This window comes from Rhipicephalus sanguineus, chromosome 5 (genome assembly GCF_013339695.2).
Source record: "Rhipicephalus sanguineus isolate Rsan-2018 chromosome 5, BIME_Rsan_1.4, whole genome shotgun sequence".
In the NCBI taxonomy this organism is placed as follows: domain Eukaryota; kingdom Metazoa; phylum Arthropoda; class Arachnida; order Ixodida; family Ixodidae; genus Rhipicephalus; species Rhipicephalus sanguineus.
The window spans coordinates 115,738,754-115,751,054 of NC_051180.1; the positions used below are offsets into that span (position 1 = coordinate 115,738,754).

The 12,301-nt window shown below is 47.1% G+C and overlaps 1 protein-coding gene across 1 annotated transcript in view; it reads left to right on the plus strand.

Annotated features, from left to right (window-relative positions):
- Nucleotides 1–6,886, plus strand: part of LOC119394921 (neurofilament heavy polypeptide-like) — an 83,769-nt gene extending 76,883 nt beyond the window's left edge. Inside the window, exons 4-5 of the mRNA XM_049416019.1 lie at nt 1,097–3,604; nt 6,780–6,886. Coding sequence (XP_049271976.1) covers nt 1,097–3,604; nt 6,780–6,886 — 2,615 coding nt within the window. The remainder of the gene's footprint in view (nt 1–1,096; nt 3,605–6,779) is intronic.
- The last annotated feature ends 5,415 nt before the right edge of the window (nt 6,887–12,301 follow it).

Below are 12,301 nucleotides of genomic sequence, written 5' to 3' on the forward strand. Positions count from 1 at the left end.
CCCGTTTATAGCGCGAAGCTACAAGGAAATCCGTACGAATTTCTTTCCGGAGAAAACGCGCCTAAAAGCAGTCTGTTACGCTTTCTATCCTCGGACCAGCGCGAATTTTTTTTCAACTAAGAGGCCTTCGTTTGTGAAATGCATGTGGACTTTCTTGTGGCTTCGGGCTACAAACGAGTGGTTTTCAATTGTTCCATTCATAACCCTTCAGCCAAATGTCAAAATACTGACTACCGGTTCTTCTTACCTATGTTGGATGTGGTGTTATCTTTACGTTTCGGAGATGCGTTAAGGCGAGAGGCGATTCGAAACATTTGCTCAACTGTACCTGCGCTGTTCGCGACGCTAGCAATGCGACAGCAAATGTGCGTCGTCATCGACCGAAGCCTGTTCATACTTGTTTGTGCGCTTGTGACGCAATATTGCTGATGTGATCAGTATAAGCTGACGTTTACGGCAGTATATACACGGCCTGTAAAACGACGATCTTCACTTCACACAGTTTAATAAATTGATATACCTATCGATAGTACGCATGTCAGGCGTCACATGGACTTTTATATTGTGGACTACTTAACGTGCCGTGCTTTATTGGTAGTACTTCTTTTACACAAAATATTTGGGAAATTTGAAAAATTGCGTGTGCTCCTACAGTATTTATAGATGTTCCAAATAATATTTTGCTGTAAACCCAAATGTTAAAGCGATGCATACCCCTAGGAAAAGAAGTGCGCCTATGTCGCGTTGAACCATAGTATTGCTGACTCCGTTCTCTTCATTCCTTCTTTTAGGCTATGGGTAGTCTGGTTACTCCATAGCGCAGCTACACTGATCAGTGTTAGCATTTCTTACTAAAGTTGTCTTTATCGAAAAATTCGTTCTTTTTGCAAGCCTATGTTGTCGGGACTAGCCCGGCAAGCTTCCTTGCGGACATTAAAAGGTACCATAAACGGTGTCCCAAACTCTCGTCCCACACACGTAATTTAAAGATAAATCAAACTGAGTGAAATCTTTCTTTGCAAAAGTGAAAAACTAGCTATATATTTACACCGTTCACGGTTACACCAATGCCCACGTTTTGTTTTTATCTATTCAGCAGGGCAGATACCAAAGGACGGTTCCCATCATGGCGGTTTTCATTATGGTGTGACCGAAGGCACCGAAGCTGATCAAGACAGCAAACGAACGGACGAGCCCAGCGAAGCAACCGGTACATGGCCATCTTCACCACAATTACACCGACCTGTACCAACGGCAATAGATTACGAACAGAGTGGCGGTACTCGGTATGCTTATACCGTCGACTATGGAAACGGTGAAGATCTCACCACAGACTTAGCGGCGTCTGAAGGAAACATGACGAAAACACAGGGGACAGAGCAGCCGCAGGAAAAAGTCTTCTGGAAGTTCTTCAATGACGATCTCGATACGATTCAACCAGCTGCCAAAGACCAGGCTAGTACTAGTGGCACACAGCTGCAGGAACAAAGAGATATGTTTAGCAAGTCAGCACGTTACATTAACTCCTTCGGCTTGGTTTCTGAGCCACTTATCGAAGCCCGAGCCGATGACACAGATGACGATGTTCCGAGCAGGTTAAGTGCTGCCACAATGTCGTCCAGTGGCTCTAGCGATCCGCTTTCGAGCTCGGAAGCTGAACCGGAAGTCCACAAAAATGCTGACGGTTCACGAGGCCACACGGATCTGTCAAGCTCACCGTCAGTGACAGTGCCGTCAGTGACACAAACATGGACAGCTGCTACGTATCGGGACGTCGTGTCCGAGGACGCAATATCACCGAGAACGTACTCTACAAAAGCACCAGCTGAAGAAATGCCGGAACTAAGTGGCACAGGAGGCGAAGGGAAGATTGTTCAAATGTCTGGCATGGCTCCAATTGCTGAGGTTACATCAGAGAAAAGCCATGAACGTTTATCCATTGGGAAGGAAGACTTGGCCTCCGGAAACATGAAGGTCGATACTGTTAACGGAGACAGTCAACAGACACCCGACGACTCAGATGGAGAGCATAAGGATGAACCGACCAGAAGCGCATCAACTGACAAACGTAAGGATCCGTCTGTTATTGTTTCAGCGAGAGAGGAGCAGGGAGACGCCGTCAGCAGCGGCCGCGCAAACCCCTTTCCACAAGCGGGTCAACCAGGGTCTGCCTCTCCCACAATAAAGGCATCCGGTGGAGATGGAGCGCAAGGCGTACCTTCTGGCACTGCTCAAGGTGATCATCTGATGGCAAGGGCTGGGGATAAGCCTGATTCAGACAAAGTAAGTCAACCGGGACTTCCAAGAACAGAGCAGCCGAAGGCTAGTGGTGGTGTATCCGGTCGGGGAGCTGAGGCTCCAAAGTCAGCGGAAGTACCCAGAAGTGTAGACGCTCCTGCAGCTGGAAACAGCAAAGTGACTCAGCCAGAATCTCCGAGAGCAGAGCAGCCAAAGGCCAGCGAGGCTGAATCCGGTCGGGGAGCTGAGGCTCCAAAGCCAGCGGAAGTGCCCAGAAGTGCAGACGCTCCTGCAACTGGAAGCAGCAAAGGGAGTCAGCCAGAATCTCCAAGAGCAGAACAGCCGAAGGCTAGCGGTGGCGAATCCGGACGGGGAGCTGAGGCTCCAAAGCTAGCGGAAGTTCCCAGAACTTCAGACGTTCCTATAGCGGGAAACAGCAAGGTGACTCAGCCAGAATCTCCAAGAGCAGAACAGCCGAAGGCTGGTGGTGGCGAATCTGGTCGGGGAGCTGAGCCTCCAAAGTCAGCGGAAGTGCCCAGAAGTCCAGACGCCCCTGCAGCGGGAAACAGCAAGGTGACTCAGCCAGAATCTCCAAGAGCAGAACAGCCGAAGGCTGGTGGTGGCGAATCTGGTCGGGGAGCTGAGCCTCCAAAGTCAGCGGAAGTGCCCAGAAGTCCAGACTCCCCTGCAGCGGGAAACAGCAAGGTGACTCAGCCAGAATCTCCAAGAGCAGAACAGCCCAAGGCTGGTGGCGGTGTATCTGGTCGTGGAGCTGAGCCTCCAAATAAGTCGGCGGAGCCACCCAGAAGCTCGGACGTTCCTATGGTCGGAAACAACAAAGCTAGTCAACCGGAATCTCCAAGATCAGAACAGAATAAAGCGCAAGTGCCAGGAAAGGCCAGTGGCAGCCCGGAGTCACCGAGGTCGGAGCAGCAGAACCCACCCGCCATCGTGATGCCAGTGACCAACAAAAACAGCGAAGGCAGAGCAGACAGCGAACCTGAAACTCCGAGAACGGTGGTTCCGAAAATACCTGCTCCATCAAGCTCAGGTCAGGATGGTAGAGGAGAGGCTAAAGGAGGTAAAGCCCCAGAAACTGTTGTGATTGTTGAAGACAAGAAAGAAGGCAAAGAGGAGGCCAAGAAACCCGGACCAACAAAAACAGTTGAGACTACAGAATCCGAAACACACATTTCAATTGACGAAAATCCAGAGAGAAAACCGACTGCTGCGGTTGTTCAAGAGGGCAAACCACATGACGGTAAGGACAAAGGCGAAGAAACAGTGCTAGTGGTTAAAAACGTAACAGTTGAAGTGGTACCAGAAGCAGATGTTCCGGACTCCAAGCCAGATAAAATTGTTCCAGGTAAGACTGAAGCTCATGTGCTGTGCTGTCATGTTACTCTTCTGAATGCTTGCTTGTGCTATAGGAAAAGAAAAAAATCTGATGCGCAATTTAAATGTTGACGTCGGCGGTTCAAAAACGTGGCAGCTTGTAAAAATGAACCTTTAGTTAAAGATGTCTTGGTAGTGGCTGTGGCGTTTTATTGCTAAACACGACGTCATGCCATGAATTTCTAACCGCGTTGTGCTGGGTTTTAATGAAACAGCACTAGTGCCCTTAGCAAAGCTGCACGTAACGATCTTGAGATTGTCAAATATTTCGGTGTTCACCGCTATGGCACCACACTGGGTCTTCAGGACGTAAATAATTGTAAAAGTTAAACGGGAATTTATATAAAAGAAAGTGCATTTTACATATAAGCAAGTGAATCATACATCCCACAATGTGCCTCGTTTCTTAACACTGTTGAAGGCATGAAATATCCTACTAGGAGCAACACAGGATGCTTACTCCGAAATGTGCGTGTTGGAAACGCGTCTTCGGGAAAAGAATAGTGACTCGTCATCACATTTACACTCATTATGCTTTTATATCATCAGTTCATAGTATTCACAGAGATAGAGAGAGAGTAAAACTTCGAGATGAAGCAACAAATAAAATGTGGGTGGGGCTCCATGTCCGCTACCCATTGGCTTTAGCGGCTTCGTGTGTCTGGTCCAGGAGAGCCAGCCGGCTCGTTGTCCTGTTCCTCGTCCACATGCCATGCCTTTCACCACTGCCTTATGGGTCTTGTTTTTAATTGCATGACCACCGACTGTCATTATTGTTTGTCTTCCAAGCACTTCCAGTGGAGCATTTACTTCCAGTTTTCCAAATATTCAAAAAGTCTTCTCAAAACGGAAATCGGTGGTTCTCGTCCAAGTTAAGAGTTACATTGAATACATCTGTTATTGGAGAACTCTTTTACATAAGATAAGGGCTGTCTGCTCAATTAATAAAAATTAGTTTTAGTTCATTGAAAGATTGCGAGCAGCTGGGATCGTTGCGGCACCTGGCGGAGTGGATATGAAACACGTGCCTCTTTCTAGGTGGCCTCTGAGATCTGCTTCAGCAGCCGCGAACCACCGTTAACCCAAAGAATACACCAGGACACACTAACTCTTTCGTGGGATTGCCACTATACCAGACACTAAGTCAAGGATTGGGTTAGCCTCAAGATTTTCTTAAATTGGCGCGTGTTCACTTGAGGCCTTACGACATATACTGCTGGCAAATTGCAAGCGACAAGTCCGCAAGGCTTATCCACTCGGAAAGCATTGTCAACTTCTCAGGCTTAAAGCTGTAAGGTGTCACCATCTGGGTTCTAGGTGATGCTGGTGTAGTCTGAGGAAGACACCAGCTTATAAACATTCATTCCCAAAGTGTGTGAGGAAATAATTGGCGTACCTGTTATTCCTGTACTTGAACCCATAACACCCGGTTCTGAAAAAGAAAATACAGCAAGATGAAAGACAATGTAATTTTACGAGCTGTAAGGCGAATATCTTCAGTCTGGTGTCCTTCTGAGGATTATTATCTAATGCGTACGACTCGCAAACCTACTTCGCTCAAGATGCAATTTGAAATGCATGTACTAATTAGTTTGACTTAGTTAGCAAGACTTTCTAAATTAGCAGAAGTCAGTTGGATATCACGTCAGGCAATGTCCCATTCTATGAGTAAGCAATTCGAGCAAATGCGTTACCTTTTGTGCTGTCTGTTTCCCTTGTCATGTCAACACCTGTAAGCCTAAGTTTTTATAATACAGATCGCAACCAACAAGCTCAACATTCTACGTTCTAAGATTCAAAAACTAGACGATTGCTATCTGTCTTAGGCTGCCTTTAATGTTTCTTTTTTTCAGTGTGCTTTGGGTATCATGTTACGCCTATATTTATACTGCCAATGTTTTATGCGAACAGAAACAAGAGTGCTTCAACATGTCAGAGAAATTTAGTGCTGCCCTTTTGCACCAAGGATCCCCTGGAAGAAGCAGGGAAATTTACTGCACTATGGGCCTCTTTTTCATCGTTAGATTGCTAATGAATATCTCAAGTATAAGCGATACTTTTTTTTGCTAAGTTATCTAATCTTTCTAAGTTAATTCTAACCGTTTGTTTCAGTTGTGCCACCAAAGGAGACAGCAGTCTACCCACCCGCTCAAACAATAAATTATCCAAACACTCCATACCAACAACCTCCAGTTTACCAACCTTATCAGCCTTATCAAGCGCCCCCGTACCATCAACCTGTTGGAACGGTCGTATACGTACCTCAGCCAGTTTATCAGCCTGCCCCTCACACGAGCTACATACCAGGGCCCCCATCGCATTACCAACCAAGCCAGCAAATAGGTCCCACGTACCAGTCAACCCAATATCAGCAACCTTACGCCAGTTACCAGCAAACTCCTTATCATACTGTCTACCAACCCCCATACAATCCCGTCAATGCCCCTGCTTATCCGCAAGCCCAGCATACAGCTTACTATACGGCATACGCGCCAAGGTATGTGCCACAGCAGCAGCACGTAATCTACGTTCCACAATATCAAGTCGTACCTGCATATCCACCAAAACAGTACATTCAAAATCAAGCCAACCACCGCGTAGCTTACGCTCCTCCGTACGCAGCCCAGCACAATCATGCAAAGATGCCAGTTTATCAGCCGAGATATCCAGCTTCGGCAAGCATTCAGTACGCCGTACCAGCTTACCGAAACAAACGACGCTATTTTGTACCAATGAAACCAGCGTACCACGCACACCAACTGCCGGTGGTAAAGCCCAGATACAAGCATCCTGCCGTTAAACGACCGGGACACCAAACCGCAGCTCACGGAGGCTACAGGCGCCATGTGGACGATCAAGCTCACACCTCTCAGCTGCACTTCCCGCCAGTGGTTTCTAACCCGCAGAATGCCGCCGTACCCAACCACGCTCCACAGCCGAACAGACATCCTGCGGTCCATCCAATGGCCCCCAGCCATTTCGAGAATCATGGAGTGCACAAAGCCGGTTACGCGCCTAAGATGACTCGGAAGGGACCAAGCTACAGCGAATCATATATTCCCGGTAGGCAATGCAGCTCTACCATTTGAATCTGTTTACTGAGCGATGTCGCTAGTTTCTTCATGAAATATCCCTTCATTTCGCAGCAGTCTACTGGAGATCGGCCTCTGATGAAGAGGATCCTGCAGCAGACGATATGGAAAATATTGGCAAGTGTTCCCCATCGCCCCGTTTTCTTATGAGAATCACCTAGGCAAACACATGCTCTTTCATTAGACTAATTACACTGGCCCGCAGTAAACAAACAAACTTGGTGAACGCTTTAGCTTCGCCTTCAAGAGTAGAACGCGATAGCGTAATCCGACGACGTTCGCATCGCCTTCTCAATCGCTAGCCTCGCTTCGCTTCTCGGTGAACACCTGAACCATGCCGCAAGCAAAGGAACATCTGTGCACGTAACACTGGACCCTTTTCAAACTATCCTAGAATGCCTTGTGCAAGTACAGTTGCGAGGTGCCCACTGCGACATAGTTCTTTTTGCGAGTGTGCGGGGTATACCACCACGCGTCCGTAACGCAACACGCTCACTCGCCCAGCTGCACACGTTGTTGAGGCTATTGCTGAGAATGATAATTAATTATGCCTTTGCGCTTTGTAATTGTTGGGCCTTCAAAACAACCACTCGTTGCGTAATTCACATATTTTGACACCTGGTGTGACGCAGAAGTCCTGGCTTTATAGTTGACGCAAGTAATTGTAACAAGCAAAAACACTAGGCAAATATTTGTTTTTGGCTGCGAGTTTTAGTCCAAACTAAACGCAGCCAACACTTCTGCAACATGGCCTTGGTCCTCAATATAATGTTTACAGAAATGAATGGCGTTATCAAGGCTATATTGAATGCAGCTTGCTAGCGCGAGTTCAGATAATGGCGACAGTTGGTATTTCAGGTCAAAATTCACGTATGTGCTGCCTGGAAAGGAGCGCGTAGGTTATTTATTGTCTTCTGTCTTCACTGACATCAGTGGTGCACGTTTGTATGAGGTCCTGTGCAGTTCTATTGATGATTTGTTTTCCAGAAGCCAAAATGGTAGTATTAGGGAGAAAAAGAATTTTCACGATACGAAGTCTGGCGCGTGTTCACGGATTTAACGTAGTATGGCAGCACTAGCAATAACAGGGGCAATAACACAAAACTTTGCTTCTTTCTCCGGTCTCTCTCTTTAACCTCTTTCCTGCCACAAAATTATCTCGAACTGAAGCTTCGTTTGCATAGACCCGATATGAACGCCTTATTTTTTAATATGCCTCCCGACGTTTGTCTTATCTTTTCATTTCAGAAGTCTCTGAAGACGGTGTTGGGAGATTGGACCAACCACTCCACACAAGATCCTAGGCAGCCTAGCAACTACAAAAGGTGGCGCACATTTCTGTGTCTATTCGGGGTCTCAACCCGCACTTGGAGCAGGTTTATGACGTTTATGTATGAAATTGCCAATGTGAAAACTGTCTTAAGGCTCATTTAGTCTCGCAGTTCACAGGGGTCCCGCGACCGACTGTCATTAGCGAGTAAGCAGTGTCTCACGACAACCGATGTTAGCGCCAGAAAAAGTGATTCGTCTGTCGTCCCTAAAATGTCTCGCGATTGATGACGCCAGCTCGTACCGCTATATGTCCACGTAAAATAGGGGCCAACCTATGCTGACGTCTTGTTTCTGCATATCGAATGCTCCAAGGGCTTCGCAATCGCAGTCACGCGACTAAAGGAACCTAAACAGTGAGCGACTGGCCCTAAATAGTCGCTACTCGATGCATTGCGACCAACATGGGCATGTGATCCCTGCGTGTCGTTGATGTGAAGGAGACCTTTGATATATTTCATTTCGACGGTCTCGGAGAGCTTCCTAAAGCACACAGGATCCCTGTGTGTTTCCGTGTGTAATACTTCACTTTCGCTTACTTTTTCAGATATACAGAACGTCATGGGAAGAAAAACCACTTTACGCTCGATACGATGGCCACAGCGTAAGACGCTCCGGCGCCATCAATCGCAGCAGCGTTATTTCTGAGTGTACATTCTAATAAAAGCGTATAATCCTAATGACATAATCCCTAGACGTCGCAATGTGTTGACTGAGTGTGACAATCTGTACATTTCTGTGTAATAAATGCTTGTTTTAACTAAGAACACGCGTGAGGGAAATTTGTATTCGACTGACGATAAGTCGGTGTCTCACCATGAAACAGCCCAGATGAATTATTTTACTTTATAAGTCAATTTAGCAAATATGATGCAAAGCTAATGATGTAAACGTTCCATAACAAGGCTAGGTGTTCCAATGCAAGTTGCAAGTTCTGTAATTTTGCACGACATAGGACAGGCTGCGTTGTAGTTTGCAACTAGAAATTACTGCAAACAACTTACCAGAAGTATTGTTTTCTTTGTTCTCCGATTAAGCGAATATCGTCGCCTTCCGAAAAAGATTCAGGCACTCGTGTCTCTCTCTGGTAGAGCACCTGCATGCCACGAAGAAGTCTTGGATTCGAATCCGCCTGAAACTGTCGATTATTTTACAGTTGAGCTGTTAGGCTCAGCTGTAAAAGGCGTTATGCCGTTAGTCGTCGACCGCAGGGGTGTAGCCAGGGTGGGGGGATTCATAGCCCCTTCGAAAATTTTCAGTTTCGTTTGTGTATGTATACACGCACACATACAAAGCCATACATAAAGTATGGGTCAACATCCCCCCCACCTCCCAAAGAAAAAAAAAAGATTTTGGCTACGGCCCTTGTCGACAGATAATTATCATGAACCAGCACGTGCTATGTCCGTCCTCTTAACCTTATACTTCGCTCACGGAGCACGAACGCCCATTTGTCCGGAGCACAGAGAGAGACATCCTTGCCGAAAAAAGTTTGTTGAGGCAGGATTCGAACCCGCGTCCAGACACGCTATATAGCCTTGTCTAGTATAGTGAAGTAAGGGGGAGGAGAGATCTGTGGGTGAGGAGGAAAAGCAGGAGGGAAGACAGTAAAGCACAGCAAAGAAAGAAACAACGAGACAAATAGAGATAAAGAAAGGCAAATAATCAAAGAAAGAGAGGGAAATAAAGAGAAAGATACAAAAAAAGGCAAAAAGAGAAAGAGATATATGCATATATAGAGAGACAAATAAATAGAAATAGACACAATAAGGATGTAGAAAAAAATAGAAGAGCGAAAAATAAATAAAGATATTATGAAAGAAAGAGAAAAAACGCCAGGCCTGCGCTGAAATCGCAGCACAGTCACAGCGAAAGCTGGAAGAGCGGCGTTTCTAGAGCCCGTTGTAAGCTCTCTTGGGACCACAATAGAAGTACACTAGAATGGTACCTACTAGGCCATAAATCACAATTTTTGTGAAGTTTGGAAGCACCTACTGAGACATTCGTCATTCTGCGGAGAGTCGAGGCACCAGCTACACTGTAAGGCATTATGTGCACTTTGTTGACGCGACGACTGATGACGATGAAGAATTATGGCTCAGCCCTTTGTAATGGGTTGGAAGCTTTAAACGGCCCACCAGTTATGCAATTTGCATTGGGTGACGCCCAGTCGCTATTTCCCTCTCCCGTCATGCTGTATAACATACGTTGACGTGGGAGAGAGACGGGGGGGGGGGGCGAAGACCTTTACTGAGACCCCGAGGAATTGGATCATGCGCTTATGGGCTTCCTTGGCAACCAATACAAGTGCACTTGCGAGGAATCCACTACGCTCTAAATCATTGTAATTTTACTGAGACCCCGAGGAAATGGATCATGCGCTTATGGGCTTCCTTGGCAACCAATACAAGTGCACTTGCGAGAAACCCACTACGCTATAAATCATTGTAGTTTTTGAGAAGTAGGGCAGCAGACACTGTGCCATTTTTCGTCATTCTACGGAGAGCCGTGGTACCTGCTAAACACATGTAAGGCATTATGTGCACTTTGTTGATGCTGTGCCTGATGACGACGAAGAATTATGGCAGAACCCTTTGTAATGGGTTGGAAGCATTCAACAACCTACACGTTGCGCAATTCGCATTGTGTGACGCCTGGTTACAGAATTCGCGTTGTGCGACGCTTGGTGCTTATTTTACTCTTCTACCACGCTATATTGCATATGCTAATGTGGTTCCTTCCCGACATGAAGCCTGTATAGGACCTTTTTGCAAAGCAGTTTCAAGCACCGGCATGGCTCAGAGGTTGAATACTGGGCTCTCATGCAGAGGGCCCAGGTTCGAACCTCGTTCCATGCTGGAATTTTTTTCTTATTTAGTTTTTTTTTTCTTATTTCGAGCGGTACTGGTTACGGACACCGGCGGCGGCGGCGGCGGACAACTACGGCGCCCAAAACGGCCGGTGAAATGATCTCATAACAGCTTTCGCTGTAAAATAAAGAGAATCAAGGAAGCCCGCCCAACTCCGCACTTCTTTCGGGCTTGGCACCAATAGCGCGAAGCTGCCTTAATATTTTTACCAATTTGCGCGATAGCAGCGACGGACACTGCCGGCAGCGGCAACAGAGCGCTGCGCCACTAAAATCGACCTTTGTGAGCCCATAACATCTTACGCTGTAAAATATTGTGCCGGGACAGCAGGCCCGTAGACAGGGGGTGGGGCCCCGGGGGCCCGCCCCCCTGGCTACGGGCGGGTCCCCGGGGCCCCACCTCCCCACGCTCCGCCCCCTCCCCCCGAAATTTTGACGACACATGGTGTCTTATCGAAACTAAATCATGAAAATAGGCGTTTTTCTCAAGTAGCCAAGGCTTTCAGCAAAGTGGGCTCCCTCCTCCCCCCCCCCCCCGAAAAAAAAAATTCCTGGCTACGGGCCTGCCAGACAGCATATACAAGAAAGACAGTCCAAGAAAGTAATCGGTGGAGAAGAGGAGGTGGGCTGAGTGCAAGCTCGCGGTCTCCATCTTGTTGGCCAGATTACCTAGGCGACAAAGCTAAACACCTTGATGTCCTCTACCCTTGGGCACAACAACGGGAAGGTTGGCGATGCCTTAACGAATTTTATAACAGGATCAAACATGTTTAAGCTCTAAATCATTCTTTGCTGTTTGTTGTTGTTTCTACCACATTGTTTTTATGTTTTTAACACGAAAGTGTTTTATGCCGGGGTCCACCAAGACTTCACTGACGTTATTTCCATCCCGGAAGTGACGTCCGTAAAATGCACAGGATCAATTAAGAAATAAATATCAGAAAAAAAATATTCGTTGACCTGAAAGACCTGGCAGTCGGACCAACGACCTGTCTGTCCGCAATTATAGGTGCCGGGCGCTCTCCCCCTGAGCTACCGACGCACATGCACGAAGATTTACAAACAGGTCTTTTATCTCTGACACCTTCTCCCTCTCACCGTGCTCTTGGTTGGCGGGGTCGGTGCTGAAGTCTGGTAGCGGGGAAGTGAAGTACTGCATCATGAGACTAACGAGCGCCGATAAGGAACGTTGCGGTAGTTTCAGCGCAACGGAGGCTTTCGGTGCAATATTGTAAGAAACTCTACGGTGGGTGCAATGCGTTGTATGTGCTCGTTCGGTACGGGACGATGGATTTCGTGCTTTGCTTTTCGCGTCGTGTTAGCGTGTGACGACTCCTTGCCAGAGTAGTGCAGCTTCCATATGCAGCAACAATGTTTC